The sequence below is a fragment of the Aptenodytes patagonicus genome, chromosome 21 (assembly GCF_965638725.1).
Source record: "Aptenodytes patagonicus chromosome 21, bAptPat1.pri.cur, whole genome shotgun sequence".
NCBI classification, from domain to species: Eukaryota; Metazoa; Chordata; class Aves; order Sphenisciformes; family Spheniscidae; genus Aptenodytes; species Aptenodytes patagonicus.
This window is the reverse complement of record NC_134969.1, coordinates 452,778-480,380: the sequence shown is the minus strand read 5'-3', so window position 1 is coordinate 480,380 and position 27,603 is coordinate 452,778. Positions and strand designations below refer to the sequence as shown.

The 27,603-nt window shown below is 45.8% G+C and overlaps 2 protein-coding genes across 4 annotated transcripts in view; one reads left to right on the top strand and one right to left on the bottom strand.

Annotated features, from left to right (window-relative positions):
- The window catches only part of FHL3 (four and a half LIM domains 3), a 30,998-nt gene extending 10,559 nt beyond the window's left edge, over positions 1-20,439 (bottom strand). The window contains exon 1 of one of the 3 annotated variants that reach the window (XM_076357109.1): positions 20,376-20,439. Coding sequence is in view for 1 of the 3 variants with exons in the window: in XM_076357108.1 (XP_076213223.1) it covers positions 6,624-6,630 (7 nt within the window). In the remaining 2 variants the exon portion in view is untranslated. Of the gene's footprint in view, positions 1-6,623; positions 6,807-20,375 lie in introns of those variants that run through there. The other 2 variants (XM_076357111.1, XM_076357108.1) reach the window with 2 other exon arrangements.
- A 1,434-nt stretch (positions 20,440-21,873) lies between these two features.
- UTP11 (UTP11 small subunit processome component) lies at positions 21,874-27,328 on the top strand. The gene is made up of 8 exons (XM_076357085.1): positions 21,874-22,056; positions 22,151-22,212; positions 22,927-23,029; positions 23,287-23,400; positions 24,136-24,229; positions 24,533-24,663; positions 26,283-26,393; positions 27,034-27,328. The coding sequence occupies exons 1-8, from the start codon at positions 21,994-21,996 to the stop codon at positions 27,115-27,117; spliced, it is 762 nt and encodes a 253-aa protein (XP_076213200.1). The 5' UTR covers positions 21,874-21,993; the 3' UTR covers positions 27,118-27,328.
- Positions 27,329-27,603: the final 275 nt, after the last annotated feature.

The following is a 27,603-nucleotide window of genomic DNA, read 5'->3' as shown; positions in this document are numbered from 1 at the left end:
TTTCAAATGAAGTAAGTGCTGTCAGAATCACCCTTGCTCAGCAAGGTAGGCAGCTTCTTGAAAATACCCACAACTTTGAGAGGAAGAAGTAGCAGAAACTGTTAATCATCTGACAAGTCACAAGGTAGACCTAGATTGTTGCATGATTTTAATACAGTCTTAGAATGGCAAATTGAGGGTTTCCTAATGTTCAGAAGAGATCTCTGAGGTGCCCTCCACCCAAAGAGGAAAACCACATCACATGGACTCCTCCTGACAGCTCTGCATATAGATCAAGTGCTAAAAGCACGACAAGCACAAATGTCTGATCTTACCCTAAAACTGAGACAATCTCACCTGATGTCAGCCCACAGCCTGCCCAGAGGTGCCCTGCAGAAAGCACTGCACTGTTTGTACAGCCGTGACTGAGACATCACACCAGGTCCAAGGTGAGCAAAGGCAAATGACCGCGGTGCAGGGCATGGCCACTGCTGCTGCGCTGGACTTGCATGAGGTCCTGGCAGCACGGGCAGAGGCGCAGGCATGCCAAAGCTGAGCAGTCTGGTAAGTGCACTAAGACGTGCCCTCTGCCTCAAACAACAGGCCAACACACAGGATGAGAGACAGGAAGCATCTTTATCACTTTCTACGTTAATGACATGGCACAATATGTATGCTAATATTTATTTTCTATATCAGCATTATTCTACAGAGGAGGAGGTTATGGGATGCATCTCCAGGAGGCACCATCTCCAGGAGGCCAGGCTCAGTTTCACGCCTTCTTATAACACTAGCAATGCTGATTCTGGGATCAGAATCACCACTGATGCCTGGTTTAAGTACCTGCTGAATTCTGCCAGACCAGATATACTCAAAAGGTCTGGAAAGCAGCAATGATTTTTTTAAAGTTTAAATTAAATTTTTGAATTACCATAAATGATTGGCCAGGTCTCTCAGGAAGGCCAACAAACCTTAGAGAGTCCATACACAGAGCCAGCTATCTGCACGTGGAAATAGTTTTGGCCTTGATGTGTTTACAGACTCTCCAGTAGGCATGGCTGGGTCTGCAAGAAATCTCGACACCCCCAGGCCATGAGCTGTTGTGCCTGCGGACTGGGGGTGTGCGGCTGTCAGGAAGTTCAGGGTCCTAAGGAACTCCAAAACTCTGCTCTGGTTTCAAAACACCAATGAGTTCATAGACCTTTTTCTTCTAGTACTAAATTCCTCATTCTTTCTCCTAATATAAGGAAACATAAACCAAAACTTTTCCTATGTGAAAGGAAAACCTGCTGCTAGTAAGTCAGGCTCTCACAAGGCAGTATCCCCATAGAAGGTAATGGGACAAAGCTCTAAGCCAGTATTTGAGCACACTGGGACTTTTGTCCCTTCTCTACCCTTTAAAGAAAGAATCTCTTTTTAATGAGGCCGCAGTTGCAGGGGAATCCAATTTTCCATGCTACAGTGGAAAACCAGGCGGGTTTGCCCATCTGAGATTCAAATTGTAATTTGTTGTGGCCAAGACCCTGCTTTGCATTTGGTTTTCAGCTACTTCTGTCCCTTTCCTCCCCACATCCTTCCTATCCGAGCAGGTCCCCTGAATCCAGTTGTGAGCTGAAGCATCCGCACGGTGAGCATGAAGATACGTGGTTTGGAAGAAACAGAAGATCTATTCAAGCAACACCAGTGAGAAGTGCCAGGCTTCCCGTGGGTGCCTGTCTTGACTGTGTCTACCCACCTTCCAAAACCCCAACAGAGGGACAGCAGAGTGCAGGCTGACAAGGAGAAAGGCAACAGACAATTTCAGCCCTTGCCTTAGGCTTATTTTCTTTAAGGAAAGTTAATTCTACCAGGGTCAAAGAAAGAAGCTTAAGAGTCCCTACTATGCAACCATAAAATGAAAAACTCTGCCCAGGAAGAAAGGAGGGAACGATTTCAGAGTTAAAAATTTTTTACTAAACACTTGTAAGGGTTAATTAACTATTTCAGGTTCTGAACAAAATCCTCCCTCTTTAGAGGGCAGCTTGGACGGAGGGTGCACCTAACAGCAGCAGAGCTGTTAGGACACATTCAGAACAAGCAGCCTGTGTCATTCTGCTGACATTAAAACTGAATGTTTGCTCAAGAGATCAGCTGTTAATCTTATTCAAAATGTATACAAAGTAAGCAAATTATGCACACTCAACAGGAAGTCAGGAATTGAAACCATTTGGGCAGTTTGGACTTGTCATGATTCAAACAGACCACTTAACTGAAGGAGGAAGTCCAAGAGCAGAGGAGTAAGATACGAACATATCAAACTTCTCCCCAGCCAAATGAAGTCCCTTTTACCAGCTGGTTAAGAAACCTGTGGCTTAAAAACGTGCCAGAAGAGACTCTGGCTGGCCTCTGAAGAGGCTTGGGAGAAGAGAAAGACAGCCTGGCCCAAGCTCCACATCGCAGGTACCTTCCCCTGCCACATGCAACACTGACCAAGCAGGAGCCTGCTGGCAGCAATAGCTTGCACCAAGCAGGTCTGCTACCGAAGCTCGTAACTGGCTGTAGGGCAGCAGCTGCAGACATGGCCAGGGTGACCATAATAGGAAGAAAGATGCTGGAGCCAAGTTTCAGGGAGCATGACTGATCACAGGAGCTTCGGTGTGATCAGAGGAGCAGGAGTCACAGTCCAGGGAAACGGCTGCTCATATCAATTCTTAAAAAGGAGCAAGAAACACGCGTGCAATTGCTTTCTGAACTCCTGCTCCCTTCTCCCCTCAAGCGCGTTAGGCATCCCATTTAAGAGAGAAGGATACGCTCCCGTTCAGTTATGGTAACAGTGATATCAAAAACATTGGAGTGCATACTGAAAGTGAGTGCACACAATCTTCAGGCTTTCCTCGTTTGTGACAGCCAGTGGGCATAACACCAGCCCAGCGGCAGCACTTCCAGTGCCATTGCAAAGAGGCTGCCAGCGTTGGACTGCACCGTCAGCTCACCCTGATGTTCCCAACATGGGAACATACACAAATCCCATCTGTTTGTGGTATCGCAGCCTCAACAGCCCTGGCAAAAATGCCATCAGCTAGTGGATGCTTGACAAATTACATCACAAGAGTCTGCCAATGTCAAATCCACAAATTCCCTTAGTTTTCCTCTTTCAACTAGAAAATTGGGCAAGAATGAGGAACTTGTTGCTTGTGCAGGGCTGAATAGGCCTTTCAGACATATTGAGCAGACGATACATTAACCATCATCCTACTGGCAACAAACAGTAATGCAAGAACACCCCCTCGCCCCAAAGATAGTAATCAACCCTATAAAACAAATTAATGGGCAGCAGCTGGCCTCTGGGCCCCAGGTTTCACACCAGGTCTAGGCAGAAGCTAATCTGGACAGTGAAATGCCCATTGCTTAGAAATGGTATAATTTATCTGTGAACCTTCTTTGCCCATGTCATTATGAAGTGATGGACAAGAAAGGGTGGTGGGAAGGGATCATAACTGGATGAGGTTCTGTCAAGAAAGTCATGAAGAGAGTATATATAAATGTACATGAAACTACAAATTGGTAGATAAGGTGCTTCACGTTACCTACCTGTTGTAGCATATGTTTTCTTGTTCTGTGTGCTACAGCCTCATAACACCACACATCACTGCAATTACAACCTCGCACGAGGTACAGGGCCTCTGCATGAAGTCAGTATTCTCCAGAAACAAACATACGACCACAAAGATCAAATGGGAAAACGCATCCATGCCCCAAACTCAAAAGACAGAACTCTGTCGCACAGAGCCTAGGATGTCCTAAACCTTCCAAATGCAGAAACGCAGCGAGATCTTTATAATGTCCTGGCAGACAGGAAAAAGGGAGTCCTGAAGAATAGGCATGTTGTGAGGATTATAATCTAGCAATTAAAGTTTAATTTTGGACTGAATTGATTTATGCCCATGTAACCCAGCAAAGTTGGCCCATAGCCATATAAATGCCTAACTGCTTATCCAACTGCACAAACCCAGGACTCCGGCAATAGTGTTTCAAAATCTCTTTGCCCCATGAAATAATGGTCATACTCAGTACACTAGAATTGAAACACGAAGCATGACAGGAAATGACTAACTGCACACTGAGGCCAATTCACCTTCATCTTAGATCTGCTCAGCCCACAAGAATCTTGCAATTCAAACAGACATCACAGCCTATATGCAGAAAAAATAATCTGACTGCTCTAGTTGCCAGTTCTTGGCATCTCAGTACAGATATCACTGCAAAATAATGGAATTCCGCTCTATTTCCCTGAAGTTCTCTTACAATTCTAGCCTTATGCTGTAGTTTTCACTTTTCTTTCCCTTAGAGGCAGCTGTTTTTTAATTGAGGATGAAGCCACTCTTATTTCTGAGGTGATACATAATTTAAGTTAGTGTTTACAAAGCTTTTTGTAGTCCCTGAATAAAAGGTACGTAAGAGATTATACCTCTGTTTTGCACATAAAGGCAATCAAGGGGCTGCTTCAAGCTTGCTTCTGAACAAACATGCACGTGAGCTTGTGGACAGGCTGCAGGGGATGGATGCACTCAGCGTGCATGTTTTGGGCTCACATGCCGAAAAGCAAACCTGCGTGGTCTGAGCCCAATCCCTTACTGTCTTCTCCAGAAAGCCTGGCAGCTCTTTTGCTGATTAAGGCTCTGCTCAACTTCAGGGTTTTTTTAATAAACAAAGCAACTTTGACTTACAGTAGCAGGAAAAGACATATAAACCAGACATGTTTTATTTAATGCTTGCTTATTACTTAAAGGGCAAAGTGAATTTTTTCACCAAATTTGGTCAAAATATTCCCTTTTCCGATTTCATTCTTTGTCTCCCAAACATGAGCATTTGTAGTTGGTTTCTTGCATATAAGCAGATATACTGACTGAGAAAGGTAACCTGCATTGTAACTCTAGCAGTTTTGTGCCTTTCGGGGCTCTCCACCCGCATGCAAAATCAGCAGAGTGAAGAGAAAGTCAGGAAGGTGACAGGTGGGACATTGCAATGACACCCGTGTGCCACACAAGCTCTTGCCCAGCAGCCTCTCTCCCACCATCCCGATCACTAACCGTGGGCCTCTCCACCTGTGCTGGCTATTTGCACAAGAAGTAAGGACAGTCTCCGTCTAAAGTACTTTTTACAGCTGCTGGTGTCCCTTGCAAGCAAAGGCAATTACAGCTCTCTAGCCCGCAGCATGTGAGCAGCTTCTAAATCTGGGGAAGGACTGAATCCTGGCAAAGACAAATTGTCTCGGGTTACCATCCCCTGCTTGCCTGTGGTCCGAAACAAAACTAAGATCATTTGTTGCCTGGGAGATGCTGTATGTGCCAGCTGCAACCCTCCTGAAAAAAGGTAGCGCTCTGCAAGGGCAGCATAGCTGAGCCCTCGAGAGTACAAGGAAGTACAGGATGGGGACAGACGGGATCGTTAAGAGAGGAAGATAACCTCTTCTTTGAGCCACTGCCTTGCCAATGTAAAGTGAAACAAATTTCCTTCTTCTGTGGCTGAAGATTTCTCTGCTAGGTGATCTGGTCATCAGGTGTTATTTACCTTCACTATACAGGTTGAGCTGGTTATCTTCAAATCAGTCTCCTTGTTAAAGCATTTCTCACTGGCACCTTTAAAAATTACTCTTAAGTACTGCACATTTTAAATAATAGAAGCCATCAGCTGTAATTGTCACATATTTTACATAAAATCTCTAAGAAATAACTCCTTGCAAGCACTAAAAAGAAATTTGCAAGATGCAACATGCTTTCCAATTTCTGCCATGCTGTGCTGCCACACTTTGAGATAAAGTCTTTGGTAGTACCCCTGAAAGGGAAAACTGGTGCCACATCCAAAAGACTAAGTGGAAACATCTATTTTAAGGGGCACAAATGCTCACAAAATTTATGAATGCCTTTATATTACGCATATGCATTGAGTTTCCAACATCTGTGCCCCTGCCCGCTGGATGTGTCTTGTCTCTGAACTAGTGCTGCTGCTCACCACGCGGGCAGCACTTCAGTCTGGGCAACATGGAGCACTGCTGCTAGCAGGCGACACGGTAAAGCACATGTGCTGACTGTGCCTAAAAACTCATAGAGGAAAACTGCTTCTTTAGAGAAAAAAACCTCACATGAACAGAAAAGTAGTAACAATATTAGAAAGCCCCTGATCCAGGTCTGTGGCTCATTTACAGAACCTCATTCTCTCATTCAAATCTGAGATTTACAAGGAAACCTACATGAAGCAGATTTGTCACAGATTAAAAAGGAACTGAAAGGTCAGAATTTTAATAACAGAGGCTTCTCTCATAGCGACTTTCAGGTAAAGACCAAGAAGAGTTGATACTTCAGCCCCTGAAGCAGCAGATACGAAGCAATGCCCCATTTCTTTGCTGCAGAGAAGATGCTCCACACTCGTTCACTGAAGGAAGCAACAGCAACCAGCTCTTGCTGACTGCTCTCCGACTAGATTGGAAGATTTTCCAAAGCTGTTTGCATGGACTGTGGGCTTCAGTGCAACGAGACACCACCAACGCCCTAATAACCCTCCCTCTGTTCTCGTAACCGACCAGAACAAAAATGCTTTATTTACAAGCTATTTGTCCCAAATTGGCAAACCCCTGGAAGCAAAAACTCAGACCAGTTCTCTGTTACCTTGCATTGCCGAATGTGATGGACCAACGTAAAACCCAACAGTCTCAACGGCAGCAGCAGGTGAGAAGCAGCTCAAGGGTGGCTCTCCCAGTGACTCACGCCGCAGACAGTTAGAGCAGGTGTGACCAGCAAGAGACTCTCACTAGTAAATCATCACTTCACTAGCAAAACACTCAAGTGCTTGCCCAGGAACAAAAGCAGTCACATCATAAACCAGAGGGTGACATCAGCACAGAGATTGCATTTCCTACAGAGCTTTAAATGTCATTACTTGTGACTGGAAATTGGACACTTACAATTCAAGTTACTCTAAATTTTCGTAAGAGACATAAGAATTCTGATTCCAATTTTGTGCAGATATATTTCACTTCCAAACCCTTTCTATTTCTCAATGTCACGATGACAGGAAAAAAAAGCACAAAAAAGAGAACAAGCAAAACTCCTAACAGAAAGTGAAAAGCTAATTAACATCATTATTAGCCTGACTTACCAAGTCAGGCGCTAATGAGGTGAGCAGCAGAACTCATTGATTTCCACTGGAAAGGGTCAATGTTACTCAAACAGCATGATATACTTGGGGCCCAGTTATTCAAAATCTCTGGATTGCCCTCTTCCACTCTTATTCAAAGTTATGCTCTGTTGTCCTCTAAAATGAAAACTCAAAGCTATCAAGGATCTGAAAGCACTTATTTCATCATTCCTTAGTTGAGTCACTGTTTCACGGAGCATGAAGCATGATATAGTCTGTGCATATAGTCTAACACCTTCACCAGCCTGAAGTGCATTTGTGATTTTCCACGTACACCTCTTCAGGCTCTCCAAAAGCAACACATCCAAGACTTCTATACAAGCGCAATGGGCCACATTTAATCTTCCTGTGAGTTACATGATGTTTGCATAGGGTTGAGAAATACTAGAAATAAAACTTCTCTTGGCTGAGTTACATGCAACACAGTGTACTTCGTGCTATTAATGACTCTTTAGTAAGTACCACTATTACTCTACATATTCCAGAACCCTCTGTGCTGGGCATTGCAGCAATTTTCTTGAGATGAAGTGTTCACTACATTACAGGTAGCCACTGAAATGCCTTAAAATTTAAACGCTGACTTTTCTATTTGAAAATTTCATGTGCTGAGAAAAGAGGCAGATGAAAATAACTAATCCACATTTAAGGACACAAACTAAAGATTAGTTTCTTTACCTGGAAAGTAGTTTAGCTCCCTGACTCCCTGCTGCAAATAACACAAATATATATGATGACCCAGTGCAAGACCGTAAATGCAAGAGCGCTCAGTTTCCACAGATCTGACATCCTGTACCTCTCATAGGAGTATTGCTTCCTCAATTCCCTAACAGCTGTCACCAGCAAAAACATCATTTACCCTTATAGCACCTGCAGGGCAGGGAGTTATTTTATCTCCCTCCTGGGATTTGCACCTCGGAAGGTTTTGGCACAAGGCAAGCCTGGTAGAACTAAAAATGGAACCAAGATCCAAGTCCCTGCCCATCTTTCTTCTTCTGAGATGCAGCACATATCCCTGTCAGCCTGGAAACTGTGACACCCACTAATGCATGTTATAGACCTATGTCCAAATAGATTCCACAAACTGAACTTTTTGTGAGAAGCAGGGGAAAAAGGAAGGAAGAGGAGGACATGATCTTTAAGGTCCCTTCCAACCCAAACCATTCTATGACAGACTGACACAGTACTGTGCAGTTACAAAGTACAGTTAATCCAGAATCCAGATCTTTCGACCAAGTAACACCATGCCTTTGCTAGTCGCCCCTACTGTTTAAACTTTGGGCTTTAAAAGTGAGCACGCTGAGCTGGAAGAAGGCACTGGAGTAGTGCAGCACCAGGACTTACGCACCAGTTCAAACTGTGTTAGTTCTTAAGAATAGAAAAAGCCATGTTTTCCCCAAATGAGGGTAGTGGAATTCCAAGGTGAGGTCAAAAGCCTGGCAAAAGTCAGAAGTCTAGGCTAGTACGTGGGATCATGATACTGACAAAAGTAGTCCTTGCACTCAGAGACAGTTCAGGATCCACTTTTTTTGTTGCTGTTCTTTCTTCACCATTTTCACATCCTAAGCAATATCTAGGAACACTGTCGTTCAATGTGGACCTCAGAGAGGAATTTTTGTCTTCAACCATGCTGAAGTTAGGCCTTTCAGGTAGACATTTTGTATTATTATTCAATTTCTTTTGTTTCATTAGAAAAGCCTTAAAACCCAGACATTTTTCACCAGCAGTACTGAGTTGGTATACACACTTTAGCGGAAAATGGCATGATCTGCAGCCCCACAGATCTGAACGACAACAAAAACTACCTAACTTCTGATACACTCGCATTAGGGAAATCCTGTGGGCTTGGATCATTCAAGAAGTAAGATTGCTTTACAGTTACAGGAACAACACATGTCCAGAATGGGCTCTAAACTGGTAAGATACAGTCTGAAAATCAACTGCTAGTTGTTTTTACAATTTGCATTTTATATTAAAAAAACTCCCAAAGACCTCAGGAGGCAGAGCTCAGCCTGGAAAGGATTTTTATGGTTACACTGTAAACCCACAGAAAGCAGGGATCTAGAACGGAAACAGTTCATTACAGCTAAAATACTGATCCTGGGTTCTGCCTGAAACAGCTGGGATTATTTCTCCAGTTGAGCATATTCCTGCTACTGAAACCCACTCTGATATTTAAAGAAATTTGGAGAAGATGCTGAGTAGTCACTCTTCTTCCCAGATAACAAGATCGGAACTGTATTAATTGATAAATTTCTAAGTGAACACTTGAAATTTGGGTAAACAAATTCAAAATATCAAGGTCATATTTACATTCCAGGGTAATATTTAAGTATTTAATATCTTGTGGTTCCAGTATTCTAGGTTTTTCTATGCACCAAAATATTTAGTCATGTAAAAACCATCTGTAGCAGCTGGAAGACATTCATTTGGCCCACTAAGATTCATTAGTTTAAAAATACATAAATAGTGTTCATTTTATTTCCAAAAAGCTAACACTGCTGCTTTCCGCTCTATTAGGGTACTTGGTGAATAATGCTTATGCAATATTCTCAGCAGGAGGTATCAGATGCCACAGTTTCACAAATGCATACAAATATCTGTTAACTAAAACAAGTCTCGTATTTAGGTTAATGCTCTTCTGTACTAACTCAAGTCATTATTCACAGCAATATGAAAACCAGCTTGCAAATAGTTCAATCCCTATTTTCATTCTTTCTCCTATGCTCCCAAATCCCCAGTGCTGAAATCTACTTTTAAAAATTACTGATGAAAAGAAATTTCTCTTCAGAACTGGGATTCAGATACCTGTGTTAAAAAGTTACAAAACATAAGCATCCACGCATGCCTTTTCTCTCCAAGAAGTTCCTGCATAATCTTAATACAGCTTTTTAAAAATCAAGTAAACAAGAGGCACAACTGAGATTGTAAAAAAAAGTTGAATTTGGCTTAGTATCCATAGGGATCGGTTTTCTGGCCAACAGTTTGCAAAGGGTTATTTATTGGTTAGCCATTTTTCTTTTGCTGGAAGATGCTGAGGTTTTAGCAAAGTTTCTGCAGAGTATGCAACAGTATTCAGCATTTGCTCAGCTAATGAGTTAAATCATTGCAGCTCTCCGATGACTTGAAGATTATGGGTGTAGGAAAAGGGAATGCTTGGAGAGGGGAACTTTCAGCAGTCACCACTAAACTGCGGTTAAAACAGACACCAATGACTCTATTCAGCTCCCAAACCTCAGACAGTTTCCATTTTCTCAATAACAAAGCATTTTTGTGGAATGAGGTAACAGCCTCCATCTGCCAGGTCTAACTCTCCACTAAGATTTCTCAAGAGCGTGGCTGAACGAGGGCTGGCCAGCTGAGCGGGAGATGGCTGCAAAAGGCTGCAGTCCCTTACGCCTGGGAAACAAAGGGACAAAGCTGCAACAGGACAGACGTGGAGAGGAGCCTCTTTAGGACCGTCACACAAATTCTCCTGGGAGTTCATATCAAAAGTAGCCTCAAGTGAGCTCCAACTGGTGCACAGCTGGAGAGTGCAAAAGGCTGAGGAAAGAGTGAGACTTTTCAGTAAGGATGGATTGGGACAGGCAGGAGGGAGCAGAAGACAAATGGGTGCCACAGGTTTCAGCAATCCATCATAAAAGTGTCATGAGTACAGAGCAGTGTGATTTAGAAGTGAACCCAGGTCTGTAAGCGCATGTTGCGAGATGCACAGTGCAAATGGGAACACAGACACCCTGCTCCCCAGAGGACAGCACAGCTCACGGGACTGCCTGCTCAAGCTGGGATATACCCTTCCACACCTGAAATGCTGTGTATCTGAGCCAGAGCAGTTACAGCCTCAGAACAGAGGTTGGGAGGGTTTTGGGTTTTGTTCTTGTCTTGTTTTTGTATTTGGCAGCCTGTATCTTGGCCTCTCAATTCCAGGGATGCTGAGCACTTACCCATTCTTTGGATTTCAGGCAAAGTCAGCTCAGTTCCTCTGAAAAGCAGACTGTTCATTTAGATTCAGATGAAGATTCTGCCTCCTGTTGGGACCCCCCCACACGACTCTCGCCTCCTTCTGTAAGCAGCCACTTGTTAGTCAGCACCCTTGCAATTCTGAGATTCTCAGCTCCAGGTTCAACACATCTCAACTGCCTGCCCTACCAAAGGATGAGCAAAAGAGAACACCACAACCCCAGGCTCACTCATGCAAATAAAGGTAAAAACCTTGGAATAGCATGGAGAGATGAGGCCAGCTGGAAAGAGCTTGGAGGAAAAGGTGGCTACACAGCACAGAACATCAGGAAAGGATCTTCATGGTGTATGCAAGTCTTCTGATCTATTTTTTGTCCCTGCATATATAAATCTTTAAAAAGCAATGCAGGAAATTCTCCAGGACACTGCAGCAGCTGGTGCAAATGGACAACCTGCGACTCAGGCAGGTCAGAACATACAGGATCCAACTTAGCTACTACTTTGGTAAATAGTGCTGTCAAGAGCAGTTATTCACACCATTTGGAGCCCTCATTCTGCCTGTGTGGCAGAAAACATTTGAATATAAATTTTAAGAATTGCAATTCAGCGGGATTAGAAAACATTTCTAGAAAATCCATTCTGATTGCATTATTTTAGTCTGGTGCATCAGGTTTTATATTTACAAGGACAACACCAAAGATTCCCAAGCAGTAACTGCCCCAAAGCCATTTTGTGCAAATTTAATTGAAATTTGCAACCTACAGATCTATGATACTACGGCAGTACAAAGGAAGAATTAATAAGGATAGAAATGTAAGTGTAGATAGTCCCATTTAAGATTCACCAGAGCATCAGCTTTACACACTTCTGCTATTCTGCCACAAAACTGATGCTGAAATCTGTGCACTCATATATAGTCATATGCACTAACAAGCAACAAACTCAAAAACTCATGGACCAACTGGAACTCAACTCACCTGCAACCCCAATTGAGCAATGTGATAATTAGGAGAGAAATTTCACTTCCAAAGATGCCAGTTCTCTAACCATCAATCTTTACTTCTGCGGATCAGACACAGCCTCTCAGACACTGATGCAAACCAAGGAGGAGCTTTTTAGTATCAGAAGATATGGGGTATACTCCCACCACTGTTGCTAATTTCCTGAATGGCCTTGTACAACTTCCTTCCCACCTCTACACCTAGTTCTCCCATCTAAAGCAAAGGCAATTTTTCAGTTGGTTTTCTGAAGGCCTTTGCGTTTCTGTAGCACTTTCTCCTGAAGTTTTGAAAACGTTAATATTGACCTCCTCATCTCTAGTTTAATACCACATACTCAGCTGGATACCTGGAGAACACAGCTGGCAAGTGGCATACCTTCTTTCCCAGCCAGGACAAAACATTTCCCAAGCCAATTTTCTTCCTATGAAGAATGCTGCTGTCAAATCTCAAAAATCCACGCTGCTAATACTAGCCCCAGTGCAAGGTCAGCCAAAGAGGACTTCCATCAGAGATGAGCTCTGCTAGAGAAGGATCCCTGGAGATTATAAGAATAGTACAGTCAAGCCCAGATGGCAACAATGTGCAGAGCACATTTCCAGCAAACAGTGACTGGGCAGAGGACTATGCAAACTGAAGTCCACCCTGATTTCTGCCATCTGCTAGCTAAACACTGAAGTCTAGGCTGAGGACTTTGGGAAAGGTCAGGACAGTCTTACAAGCTCTCAAGATACTGCTTTTGTTCTCACTATTTGCTTCTCAATTCCTTCATTAAAAGATACTAATCTCTCTGTAAGGCAGTTATTTGGAGCCAAGAGTTTAGATATTATTGCAAAACATATGCTTAAAAGAGACTGGAAATGATGTTGGCAGCGTTACAGAGGGGAGCGAAGCGCAGCTTTGGGTCAAAACAAAAAAAAAAAAAAATCTAAGCTAGTAAGCAATTCCCATGTGATAGTTTAGGAGAGCCAGCAAAAGCTTCTTCTAGAAAGAAAACAATACTGTGAGAACGAAGCTAACAAGAGCTGGCTCTTGGAAAAATAAAACAGCCAGTAACGAGCCAGAGTATTGCCAACAGCACATATCCAAGAGAATCTTTCTGGGAAACCGACCCAAGTCATTACGCTGGAAAGCCCTGAGGGACTAGGGACCTTGAGGTTAAAAGCTGGCAAATTGCTTCATCAGTTAAGGTTGGTCCCAATGTTTTCTACTGCGTAAGAATAATTTGTTTTAGCCTACAGGTCTCTACAGAGCAACGGATAAATTCAGGCTGCTTCCTCTGGGAAGGGAAACGGAGTGCTCAGCAAAGCCCTGCCCAACGGGACGTTTTTAGAAGGTTTCCCACCATCGTTGACATCCCTTCAGCCCAACACCCGGCCCAGTGCACTGAGGCTATTGGCTTTGCTTTACTCCCTGTGCACCCCTCTCGCTCCTTGGTGCTGCCGCTGCACACCAGGCACAGCCTGCCGATTACCTGGTGGGAAAACCATCCGAGCTATTTCAAGCCAGCACTCCACCAGCGAGCAGTTGCCACAAAAATGTGATGACTGTGCCTCCACAGAAGCATCTTCTGGAGACTCATTCACCCAAAATGGATGCAGTTAGAGCAATTATGCTGATGTATCTTGTTTTCCAGAGGGATAAGAAGACCTTGGTCTACCTCTCTGTTTCAGAGAGATTAGTTAATACACCAGGAAATAGGTACACTGATGCAGAGTGATAAAGGCAAGGCTTTTGTTTGCAGCCTTCTCTTTCATTTCCAGTCCAGCTACTCATAGTTACAGGAGCGTACAGAGAGCACAGAAGACAACGAATGTGATCTCTAACTGTGCTTCTGTGCTGGCAGAGAAAAATCCTGCATCGGCAGGGGATGTCAAGGTGCTGTCTAATGACTTTCCTCCTCTTCCAACTCCTTTTCTGATTCATGTTGCCATCTTCGTTGCAATTGACCTAAATAACATGTTCAGACAGCACTGGAATATTTCCGCCTCATACTTCAATAGCAGCAAGATCTCCGCATCTGGAAAGGGTATTTCTCAGGAAAGTCACACCACAGGTGGCTTAGGAGCGTCTTTCCCGAGAAAGGAAGAGAAGCACCCTGTCTTGTCTCATTTCATCAGTAAGACTTCCTGGCTGCAGGAGAACAAAGATTGCCCAGGAGCAGAGAAAACACATGCTACGTCTGTGCCCAAGCCCCAGCTAATCTGAACAATGTGGGCAGAGTATTCAGTTACCTCATTTCCAGGTGTGCTGTCAGCATGAGCCATGACTGGCTTGGGATGAAAGAGGAAAAACTGCTCCTAGATCTGGACTTGTCTGCATCGTTTATGGTAATCATTGCCCAGCAGCCTTTAGTCCTTTAATGTCATATCACACTCTCAGCCCTCAGCTTCTCTATAACCTTTTGATCACCGCTTGCCATTCCACTACAGAAGAGGCTGGAGGACGGAGTGCAAGACCACACTATCCCACCAGAGCCAAAGGCATGCCAACCCAGGCCTCAGGAAGAGGAAAGCAAAGAAAGCCACTGCAAAAGGACTTCAGCAGGTCAGCCATCTTCAGACACACAGTGATTACGTATGCTAGCAACATACAAGCACTTAAAACAGTTGTATATACAAACAATTATAGTACCTCTCCAGCTATTCACTTCAGCACCTTTTATAACATAACACAGTATTCAACAGCACTGCATCACAGGAATACAGGGACAATCCAACCCCTATCACTCCAGTGGCTTCACACACGGGAAGATTTTTGATCCTCTCCCAATCTAATTCTTTCCTTTACCATAAGTTCAGGCGCTCCTGATAGCCACGTAGATATCTCACCTCCTTAACAATCCCCCACAGACTACTGATTTCAATGTTATCTTACAGCAAGGGCCTTCACAGGCTGTCTACTGAGTAAATGAAAAAGCAAAAAGTCAACTGAAAATGCATTTATTGCCAGCAAGGAAGTGGACTGTGGGGAAATACAGGAAAGTATTCCAAAGCTGCATGGACTGCCACAGTACTTCCAACTCTCAGGCGAGGAAGTGCTAGCCTGGGGTTTGTGCACTATAACTTGCAAGGCAGGCACTAGATCCTCAGCAGCCTAAGAGATCCCTTTCTTATTCAAAGGATACACATAAATACAGTTCCCCTATCGCAATAGAAAGGAAGTTATACTTGATCTGTATCACCTCTTTCTCAGGTAATTGAGCTTCAAAACTAAAGCAGAAAAGATGCAAGCAAAACTCAGACATCTTTGTGCTACAGCATGCCTGTTTAGTCCACAACAGCTAGTCCATATCTGTTATCTCTACATTTTTTATTAGCTCATGTTTACTTTGGCTGCACATCCAAGCAGTCATTTGAACAGGGTGAGAGAGGAAAATCTTGGACTCTCAACAATGGCCAAGCAGTTTAATCTGCCGCTGGGGACAATGACTTGACTCCTATTGGCGTTTAGTACTGGCAGGGTCAAGTGTAACATGTGCTGAAGGAAGCACTAGGGAAGCAGATCCACGGCTGTTCCAACAACACTGAACATTTCCTTGAGCTATTCAGAGGTCCCTTTCCCCCTCATGTGTAGAGAAAACAGCTCCAGCTGTCCAGTCACCTGCACTGGCTTCTCCACTCACTGGATTTATGACATTGGAGGCCGCTAACAGCTCCAGGTTAGATACAGCACATTCCTCTGGCTTATAGCTCAGACATTCAAAACTAAGTTAGGAAGCAGTTAAGATTATGTCCTTGGCATCAGCCACCAGGTTGGTGCTGGAAGAGAATTTATATTCCTGAACAGAACTGGCACTGGGCAGGTCGGGCATAAACATCAACAAACTTTCGTCCAGCGATGACACCAACCAGAAAGGTCTAGAGATAATATTTATCCATGGTGCTGATTTAAGAATTATTGGGGTTTTTTTTGTATTTGGGAAGTTCAAAATACTTTACATAAAAGAACTCTGCAACTTGCAAGCCTGGGACAATCTACAGTAATATATTCAGAGCCAAATAAAAAATGATATGAGTTAACGTTAACAGTCAGATGACCACAGGCCAAATAAAGCCAAAGTGAGACTGCACTAAGAACAAGAACATAAGTTTCAGGATTTTTATTCCATTGCTATTTGGATTCTGTGTTAACACATTTCTAAATAACTCTTGATTAACTATTAACTTAGCCCTAATGGACATGTCTTTCTGATTCCTCCCAGAGTAATATCCTTTCAGTGGGCTCCTGTCGAGTAAGGGCAGAATAATTTCTTAAAACTGTTCTCCATTTAGCAAATATCAACAGACACAAAGTGAGTCACTCAGCAGAGGCAATTCTGCTAGGATGAAATACAGGAAGGTGGAAGCCATGTGGCATTCTTCAGTTTCCCCTTTCCTTTCACAATCAGACCCTTGATATTTTCTTCAACAGGAAAACTGACACTCCCCCTCCCTGTAAACTGCTGACAATTGTATTTTACACCTGGCAAAACCAGTGCAAAACGGAAGGAAGAGAAGAAACAAAGACCAAGGACTTTTCTCAGCAACTACATCTCTGCAGAATGGAGCATTTTTCTTTCCAACTGTAGCTAAAGACACACCACTTCTTAATGGACAAAGTCTACTAACTACATATCAGCCTTCATGGGAAACGCCACCTCCCCTCTGCCTAATGACTGCAGAACGGAGAACGCTGCAGCAGCTTCATGGCAGCTGCTTCACAGAAAGCAGTCAGAGCTGTCAAGTCTGGCAGTGGGACCCAAGTCCCATTGAAACCGACAAAGCACGTGCAGCTGAATCCCTTGGCTTGCAAACTCTCAGCCCTCATACTTGAATGTCAGCCCTCATACTTGAATGTCCTATCCTTTAGAAGTGATCCTAAACTCTTGGTAGTAATCTGAAAATAATACTGGTAAAGTTGCTCTGCCCCCTAACAACTGATCTTTTCCTTTTCCTAGATGCGGATGGTGTCTATTGTTATAGCTGTCCTTTTTTCTTTCCTTTTTTCTTTTCTTTTTTTTTTTTTTTTTAAACAGAGTAAAACATTTACATTTGTTTTCATGACATCACCAGGCAAAACATTGTCAAGTTCTCTCTGAATTTTTCCAGTTTGGCCATCGAAATTATCCCTATTTCAGCAGAAATAATCAAAGTCCCCCAAGGAATGAGGTGTAGCAGCTTGCACTCTGGAGCCGAATGCTGAGCAAAACTGCACGTGTCATTCGCACCACCACCTTGCCAGACCAAGCTGGGTGCTCCATGGTGGGCATGGGCAATCCAAGAACAGCGGATATCGACCAGGGATACTGAATAATGAACACCAGAGGAGAAATGGTTTCCTTACCTGAGCAATTACAAGAAATTATGAAGCTGTTTGTTAACAAGTTTGGCTTTTATTCAGACCAGCCAGCCAGCCAGCCCCCAGTTTTCCGTAAACACCTTCTTTGTCTGTGGAAACGTTCTCACACGAAAGGTGAGGCAGAGGCAAAAAGGTTTACACTCATGTCTCTCTCCTGAGGCTACTGATGCAATTGGGGCTCTTCAAGCATGACCTCATGCAAGCTAAGGACAGTGAAAATCCCACAGACATGAATGAGGACCCCAGTGGGCCACCACGAAAATCTTGTGTATCAGTGCTGTACCGTAAAAGTCCTTTTCCAGGGAGAGGTGGTGGGAATCACTTGAGCACTAAGAGTTATCAATTTATTCCATTTTCCTGCCGGCATTTCAAAAAACAGCAGGCCATGTAACAGCATCAGCTCAGCCACAATTAGGAACACAGTAGAAAGCATCTTATCTCGTAGAGCAAGTGAGTCCTGGCTGTGAACAAAACCAAGTGCTTCCGAAGTTGGTGCACTGGGAATTTCAGTAACCTGCCTGCAGAGAAGTTTTTCCTGGCTCCATCAGCTAAGGGTTCATCTCCATCTTAAAGCTGCTAGGTCCAAAACCCAAAAGAACATCACTAAGCTCATACCCCTCAGAAATCTATTGACCAGTGAACACCGCTCATAGCCACACAAGGCTGGTACTCTACAGAAAAAAAAAAAAAAGCATGTGTGATCAGGGCAACCACAATGACACAGGCCAGGAAAGAGACTTCGGTCTTTCTTCCCCATGACGATCTCGGAGAGCTGAGCCACCCAGCTGCTGGCTGTGTCCTCAGACAGCATGGCTGTTTCAGAGTCCGCTCTAAAACAAACTGCAGTGTAAACAGGAAGCAGAGCTGACAGCAGACGTGCTGCAGATGGCTGCAAATCCTGCAGAGGGAACGGCAGTGACCCACCGTCCTCCCAAAGACCAAGGAACCAGCCTGATCTTCAGCACGCCAGTCACCACTCAGCTCATCGGATGCTATTCTGCAGGCAGGGGAGACGCACAGATTTTCCACCAGAGGCACCTCAAAAACATCCAACACAGAGAGACAATGGTGCTCCAGAAGCTGAGACCATGGAACTGTTCACAGGGCTTCCTGCTAGGGAATTCTGGATATTTCCAAACACCACCCTGCCTTTGGTGTGTCCCCACCACTCCCTACGTACAGGTTTAAGGAGTTCTTACTCCAAAACATACTTTTTGCTGTAGAGCGTCTACTATAATTAGTTCCCGCAACTAACTATGTTGCCTATATTTTTGTCTCCTGTGCTATGCCACCAGCCTTAAAAGTATACAAAATTACAGACCTAGCAGGGTAAGAATTAAACTAATGCTTACAACTCTGTGCCTCTAAGGAAGTGGCCAGGAAGAGAAGGAGGCAACCATATGGTCTCCATCCTAGGAAAAGGAAAGAAAATGGCACAAAAAGAAGGCAGGAGAAATGTCAGACTTCCCCTTTCCTGCTGTCCTGCTGATGGCCTGCCTATCAGAAAGCTAAACCACATTTTGACAAAGCAAGTCAGGGAAATGAGGCAGCTTCAACACCTTTGCGAACACCAGAAAAATACTACTTGTGCCAAAGGTAGATGTTTAAATACAAGAGACTCCTAAGGAAATATCCAAGAAAACGCTTCTCAAAAATTAACAGTAAAGGAATATTTGACAATCACACATTCATAGCAGCTAGAAGAGCCACAGATTTCTAATGCTTGGTAGAGGAGCCAGAAAAGCAAAAGAAATCTCCCCGCGCTCTTCCCTGCCTGTTCACTAGTGGCCTGTGACCTGCCACCGCAGGTCATCAGACCTTCGGCCTGGTCTAGGGTGGCCTTCCCTGTGCTCCTGTAATAGGTTTTCCACTTTGGAAAGATTTCTTTATGATTTTCAAAACTGGGAAACAGTGAACGCATTAAATTCAAATCCAAGTATAGAGACCTCAGTGTCAAAGCCTGCACAGTGAAGATAAGTAACCACCATCGTATGCCATCCATTTGAGCTTTGAGTCAGTGCAGAGTAATTCCTACTAATGTGCTTCACCCAGGCTAACTATAAAGTATATCCAACATTTCCGTGAATTCTCATGAAAGAGTCAGTGATTAATGTAACCACAAGTACAAAATACCGACAAAACTGGAAACCAAAAAAGAAAACATTACCTGTAAGCAAACATAACAATCTGAAACAAAACTGTGTTCAGTAAAAAAACATTTTGAAAAGATGCTGAGCTGTTTTTTAACAGCAAGATTCAAACTGTGAGTTTTGAGTCTTTGTTTAACACACACACACACACACACACACACAAAAAGCAAGGCTTTGAGTAGTCTTTCCTCGTACCTACCCTGGGATTCTCTGGAAACATAGCAACCATCTAGGATGTGTTGAAAATTTCTCTATATTACGTTTGAGCATTTGGTTTAAGTTTACTTCCGAGTTTATTGGTTGGGTAAAGTTTCAGAGCTTTCTTAGTAAAATACAGCTTAAGCATTGCAACTTTACAGTCTGGGGAAGAGACACGGCCGAGATTTTTTTTTTTTTTCTTTTAGAAAACTGTGTAAGCTGTGCTTCCTAGAACAAACCGAAGTGGAGCTCGCCGAGCGAGCTACATCCCGGGTAACGACACAGTAAACCCAGCCGGGGTCCCGCGGGGATGCCCCGTCCCCGGATAGCGCCAGGGACACCCGCCGCGGAGGCACTTTCCCTTCCAGCCCCCCCCCCGCTCCCCCGGCCCGCTGCGCCCCGGGGCAATCCCCGTCGCCGCCCCGCGACCGCCCCGGGCTGCGGGGGCCAAAGCGAGCGGCAGCGGCGGCTGCCGCCGCCGGCCCGGGCTCCCGCCGCCGCCGCCCGCAGCGCTCCCGCCCCGGCTCCCGCCGCCGCCGCCCCACCACGGCGCTGCCCGGCCCGGCCTGTCCCGACCCACCTGGTCGGCGTCCCGGGGCCGCGCCCCCGCTCGCTGCTCGCCCCGGCGATGGGCAGGCTCGGCGCCGCGCGCCTCGGCGCTGCTCCCCAGCTCCACAGCGCGGCGCGGAGCCCGGCCCCGCCCCGGGCGGGGCCGAGGGGCGGCGGGCCGGGCCGGGGGCGGCGGGCTCGGCCGCCCGGTGCCCGCCCCACACTAGCACTTGCTCCGGGAGCCGGGAGGGGGTTACGCCGCCGCCGGTGGGTGCGAGCGGAAGGCTCCCGCCAGCCCGGGCGTCCGTGCGCCCCGGCAGCGGGACCGCCTCTACCCGAACCCCGCGGGATGCTCCCCGTGTGCCCCGCGAAGCAGCGGTGCGGCGGAACCCCCCTCCCGAGACAGCCGGCCCGGCGCTAATCCCTTCGCTTCCCCGTTCGCTTCCGAGCAGCCATCCCAGCGCCCGGCTACCGCAGAGCCCGCCGCGGGCCGCGCTTCCCCGCTACTCAGCTCGGCGAGGTGCGGGGCCGTCCGCAGGACAGGGGGAGCGGCGGTGGCGGGCTCCGGGAGAGCCGGCCGGCTGTGGGGTCTTCCGCCTCCGAACGGGCAGTGGAAAAACACGCCAGCTCCCGCCCCGTAGGAGAGTCCCACTCTCGGCTCCCGACGCTGGGCACAAGGCAGCCCCGCGGGGCTCCCCCCGCCGCCGCAGCCCGCCGCCTGCCCTGCGGCTCCCCCTCCTGGAAGCGCCCGCTCCCTCGCGGCGCTGCTCTTCCCCCGCGCAGCCGTGGGCTCGCAACAAGCCCCACGGCTGAAACGCGCGCGGAGCTCGGGGGGCGCCTGGCCGCACCGGTCACCGAGGCCGCAGTTCGGAGCGCGGCCTGCGCGCCCGGGGAGGGCGCAGACAAGCCCCGCCCGGGCCGCACAGGGCGAGCGGGAGCCCGGGAGTCCCCGGCGGCGGCGGGATCCTTTCTGAAGTAAAATTCAAGCCACCTGCGGGCCCGTGCCCTCCGGCCGCCCGGCGCCCCTCCCGCCTGGGCCCGACGGCCGGGGCCGAACCTCCCGAGCGGGTTCGGCCGCCGAACAGCAACAGCCCGCCGCGGCAGGCAGCGCCTGGGGCGCGGCCGAGGGGGGCCACAGGCCCCCGCGCTCCGGCCGGACCTTCGGAGCCGTGCGCCGGCAGAGACGCCCCCGCCCCGGGGAAGGTCGGGTCGGTCCAGCCTCCCACCCGCGCGGCACTGCCGCGGCTTAACGGGGCCGCGCTCGGCCTCCCGCCGCGGCACGGGCGGAGGGGGCGGCGGCGGCGCGCAGCCAGGCCGCAGGAGCGCACGGGGCCCCGCCGTCGTCATGGAGACGGCGCCACAGCCCGGCGAGCCTCGCGCGCGACCTCTGACCCCGAGGCCACGCCCCTTCCGGCTCGGGCACGGCGCTTGGCGTTTCCCAGCGCGGCGGCGGCACCGAGCCGGGCCGGGCGGGGGCACCGCGGGGCGGGACCGGCACCGGACCGGGACCGGGACCGGGACCGGGACCGGGACCGGGACCGGGACCGGGACCGGACCGGACCGGACGGGGCGGAGCGGAGCAGGGGCACCGCGGCGGGGCGGGAGGGTCGAGACCCGAGTCGGGCGAGTGGAGGCCGCCGCCCGCCGCCATGTCGGCCGCCTTCAGGAAAGCCGCCAAGTCGGGGCAGCGCCCGCACCGCGAGCGGGCACAGGTCAGTGCGCTGGGCCGGGCCGCCCCGGGCCGGGCCCCGCCGCGGGTCGCCGATCGCGGCGGCCGCTGATGCTGTTCCCTGCCTTTCCTCCTAGCCCGCCTCCCGGAAGAAGCTGGGCTTGCTGGAGAAGAAGAAGGACTACAGGCTCCGCGCCGAGTGAGTCGGGCCGCCGCGAGGGGAGGGCGGCCTCGGGGATGGCTGCGGGCTGGACGCGAGGTGCGGCCTCAGCGCCGGGAGCAAGGCGGGCGGCCCTGTCCCCGCGTGGGGTGGGGGTGGCCGGCACTGGCGGCGTTCACGGGTTTCACCGGGCTGCAGAGCGTTACCCTCTGGCCGGAGTGGTTTCTGCACCGCAGTGTCACGGATTGCAGAGACGATGTGAAGAGCCCGTGTTCTTGATGGCACAAAAAGTGGCGTACCCGATCCCACCTAGCTGGCACTTTCATAGAAACAAACGCAACATGCACAGACAGTTAAATATCCCTGTGGCTGAGTCAGAGGGAAAGGGAATGTGGAGGGCAAAGGCCTCACAAAATCGTTATTATTGTGATTAATACAAAACTTGTAAGCGTTGTCTTCCATCTTTAATGGCTGATTCTGTAGAAGGTCTAGGAGTCCTAAGCAGCTCAGTAAGCTTTGCAGAATGGGTGTTTCCATTACTCCTCTAACACTTACTGTTGGACACTATTCATTTCCAGCTTTGTTAAGGAATAAACTGTAAAGCTAAAGTCAATCGTTGGTGTCCAGCTCTATGTGGAGCCTTGTCTGCTGTCTCAAAGCTCTGAGCATCACTTTGAAGGACTCAGCGTCTCATCAAGGAGTGTGAACTTGGAGAAACTGCTGAACAACTTCTGTTGGTTTTTTTTTCCCCAGTGACTATCACAAGAAACAGAATGCCCTCAGAGCACTTCAAAAGAAAGCTCTGGACAAGAATCCTGATGAGTTCTACTTTAAAATGATACGTGCAGAGCTCCAGGTGAGAATCTAAATTGCCTTTAAGCAGGGTTACGCTCTGTTGCTCTAAGTAACATAACTTTTTTTTCTGCCTTGTTTTGGTTTTAATCTATGAATTAGTAAATAAATTAGCAGACTTGGTTTGGTGCCTGTGGAAGGCTTTGAAGAAAATGAGGGGCAAAGGACAAAAAGGTTCTCTTGCTTTTATTATTAGGACCCATAGTACACTATAGCGAGAATGGTATCTGTCTGTAAGTGCTATGTTCCGTCTGGTTTTAGGATGGAGTTCATATAATAAAGCAGCCAAAGGATGAAGTGACCCCCGAACAGGTGAAATTGATGAGGACACAGGATATTAAATATGTGGAAATGAAAAGAGTGGCAGAAGCCAAGGTAATACTTCACTTTAGTGTTTTCCAGTTTGCTCAGAATTGTTCTTTTTATTATGTTTTTTTTGTTGTTGGCTATTGTGTTTATGTTTAGTGAAACCTGATTTGTGTAATACTGGAAATGATAGATGGAAATGTCAGTGGAGCTCTGTATATAGAGCCTGAAGGTATACTGAATAATAAAAACTATACCATGCATTATTATGAAACATGGCAATTTCTTATGTAAATTTCAGACATTAAACACGTACTCTTGCTTCACATATTTATAAAGAATTGAGGGTTATTGTTACTGAAGTGGGTTCTTTGAATATGGTAGGCAGGCAATCAACAGAAATATGACCCACTTCTGAAAATGTATTATGCTCTGATGTTGATCCACACACCATCACTGCAGATAAAAAAAATTAAAGAAAGTCAGCTTGGAATTTTCCTTCATATTTGTGCTAGTGATTTCACGGTAATCATTCCTACTTTGTCTGCCGTACAGATAACTTACTGTTTTGAAAATTGATTTGTACCTATTTGGCTGGGTAATACCAGAAATTACTGTTAACCTTTACTCGAAAAGGTTATGAAGGCATGACATATAGACTAGATGTATTTTCAAAGACTAAAAAGGAAGGAAGAGTTCAGATGCTTGTATGCTTGAGAAACAAACTGGAATTTGCTTCAGGGAGACATTATTTACCTTGTCACAGATGTTTGGCAAAAGAAATTTAACTTTTCTTTCCTGCAGAAAATCGAGAGGCTGAAGTCGGAGCTCCATCTGCTGGATGCTGAGGGGAAGAATCCCAACAAGCACGTGTTCTTTTTTGATACCAAAAAAGAAGGTAAGATTTAAACAGGTTTTGTCAGAAAACTTGTTCTGTGATGCTTTATTGTAGGCTGTTTAAAATAGTATGGTGCTCTCTTTATGCTGTTATCATAAAAAAAGATTATTTTGGGGGGGGGGAATAATAATTCGGGTGCTCTAGAAATCTCTTCCATTACTAGATAAGACCTCAGTTCTGCAGGAGCTATGTTGCTGGGGCTTCCATCACTGACTGTACTTAAGCTACATGTTTGGAAGGTTTGCTGAGCATTAGTCCAAGAAGTTCACGTGAGTTTATTCCTAAATTTCTTTTTATTTATAGTTCAGGAGTTTGATATTGCAACTCATCTGGATACTGTTCCAGAGCTCGTAGATAGAGTGTACAACCGACCGACCATTGCAACATTGCAGAAAGAGACACTGAAAGGAGCTACTGATCCTGCCCACTTAAAGGTAGTTTGTACTGCCACTATTTGTATTATAGTTTTCTTACTGTTTTACATCTTTTATATGATAAGCACTAAAGAGGATTCGTTTGACCGCTGTGGAGGAGAACAAAGTTGCTCTGTTGTCTTAGAATTTTTATTGGTGACACAAGGCTGTAGTGGATGTCACTTAATCGTCAAGTGCCTGGAGCCTACAGTCAAATCTTCTCCTGGACCGACATGGAGAACTTGTTTGGTTGTATCCCAGTGCACCATGGATTATAAATCAAGAATTGTGACGTATGGGCCAGAAAGGAATAGCACAGATCTGATTAGGCAGTTTCCTTGGCAAAATTGATATATTTCTCCTCCATTACACAACATACACCTATGGGACTATCTTTTCATTAAATTGCTGCAGTCTTAAGTGTGATTTTTTGCAGCATCCACTGTTAAGTCTCCCCTTACACCTCCCCAAAAACCCTTGCATCCCTGAATAGGGATGTGAAGAAGCTTATTCCAACATAGATGTATCTGTTGTTCGGTTTCTGATCTCATGGTATTTTTCAGTTAGGTTCTGAGCCTGAAGCAGCTTGAGATTCAGGATTTGTCTCCCTCCTTTTCTTCCTAAAGACTTTTAAGCTATAGTTTCACTTCCTGGCTTTCCTAATTTAAAGTGTTTCATGATCCTTCAGGATGAATTGCTTATGCAATCAACTTTGATTCTGATGTTTTAATATCACAGCACTTCTGTCCTAGAAGTAGCTATACTTGGCTTTAACACTGTAAATACCACTTAATTAGTTTAGATATATTGGGCAGTCCTATAAGCTTGAGTTGGTATGTGTAAGGTAAAAACAAAGTTGTCTAAAATTGCCGATTGGTAAATTTGTAACCTGTTGTTTTCTGAATCAGATGTCAGATAACAAACACACTGTGGTCCCTTTCTTCTTGCCAGCTTTCTCAGTTTGGCTTGTCAGTAAAGCAGTTGGACAAGTTGTAGACTGACAAGTTTTCTCCTCTGAATGTCTGAGTCATATTTTAAGCATGTTGGGATCTGTTCTCCTTAATTTAATTACTTAAATCACACCTGCAGTAATACCATTTTTGTGCTGGGAAAGCCAGCCGCTCTTAGTAGGTAAACGTGACCAAACAAGTTGCATTTTGGGAGGCCTCTGTACAATTTCTAAGCACTTCAGGAATTGGTCTCCGGTCTTTTTTCTTCCCTCCCCCCCCCCGATAAACTGGGTTTTCGTTAGGGAGTTAAATGTTATCTTGCACTCAACATTGAAAATCAGAGGATTTAGGAAAACGAAATTCCAGCCTCTTACTGAACAAGGTTACACAGCATCTAAACTGGGTTAGAAGAGGTTTGGTTTTTTTATGTTTGGATTTAAGAGATTAAAACAAGCACAAAGAATTAAGTCCTAACTAGAAAACCTCTAGTATAAGAATCAAGATGTTAAAACGGTTCTCTGGAATCTAACCACAGAATTGAAGCAGCATTCTTTAATATGATTATGATTTTAAAATGCAAAAAATGTTTGTGAGGTCCAAGTTCCTCAGAATAGGTCAGTTACAGACCATAGTGTCTTGTTCCTCTCTCTGTTTTAAAAATGCTTCTTTTTTTTTTCCTTTTTCCTCTAGAAATTAGCCCAGCAAAGGAAGAATCAGTATGACCTCCTGAAGCAGCGCATTGAAAGAGAAAAGGCCATGTTTGTTATTGCACAGAAAATCCAGACACGTAAAGATCTTCTGGTGAGGGATTTAGTTCTGGTTCTTTGAATCTGTTTTGTTCAGGTCATTAGGTCTAGTTTTGTATGTATGTGTTTCTTCACTCTGTTTTTATGCTGACACTTCTAGATAACTCCTAAAAATAAGTAATCCTCTTTTAGTATGGAAAAAGTGAGATGAAGCATTCCAGTTGTGCCATGGCTAGTAAATTACATCTGCTAGTCCAAGTCTTACCAGGTCAGCGAGGACAAAGACTCAACTTTGAAATGGTGCTCACGAGTCTTTTCTAAAATACTGTTGCCATCTCTCAAGTACTAAATTAATACTTTCAAGTAGCAGAGGCAAGGAACCATTTCTGTAGGTTACGAGAAGATCTTAAAAATGCCAATGACCAAAAAAATTCTTTGTCTCAATGGGACTCGTCATTTTACTGGTGCTTATGAACAAAGCAGATTGTGCCTGACAGCCTAAAGGTGGAAAGAGCAGACAGAAATAGAATTCCCACCTAAACAGTGGAAAGTGACCATTTTTCACTAATGCCTCGTTAGTCCCAGACAGGGAATTTCTTACTTATATGACGGTGGGTTGGTTTTAGTTTTGTTTTGTCCCCCCCCCGCTTCTTCTTACATGCCAGCAAATATCTTTTTCTTGTTCTTTTTTCTAGGACAAAACTCATAAAGTAAAGGTGAAGAAAGAGACAACAAATGGTCCAGCTATTTACAAATTCAAATTTCAGCGGAAACGTTAGCATTCCATTAAATGATCGCCACCATCTTTGCTTAGAAAGAAAGAGGATTCTCCTTATGAAGAAGGACTGATACACCATATCAGTTTGTTTTTCACTGCAGCCTAGCACTTTGTTAAAACAAATTACTATGGGCCTGCGGTAGCCATAAATACGTTGTATCTAATTACTTGCTTAATAAATCAGAGGGTTTGTTCTCTTGGTATTTACAGTGGGAAGCCACAAGAGGTGCCTGAATGTCCTAGTAATATGCACCATAAACAATCCTTGAAAAGTCAAGGTCAGAATTAAGGGACTGGGAGATGGGTCACATACAGCACATGGACAGAAAAGGTGCTCTGGGAGTGTTACATCAGCCCTGTGGCCAGTGACCATGACACGTCCAAAACCGTAAGAGATTTCAGGTCAGCTTTTTTAGCTATCTTTTCAAGCAGATTCAAGCTGAATTACCATTTTTCTAATCACTCCCCACCACCACCCCCAAATCCC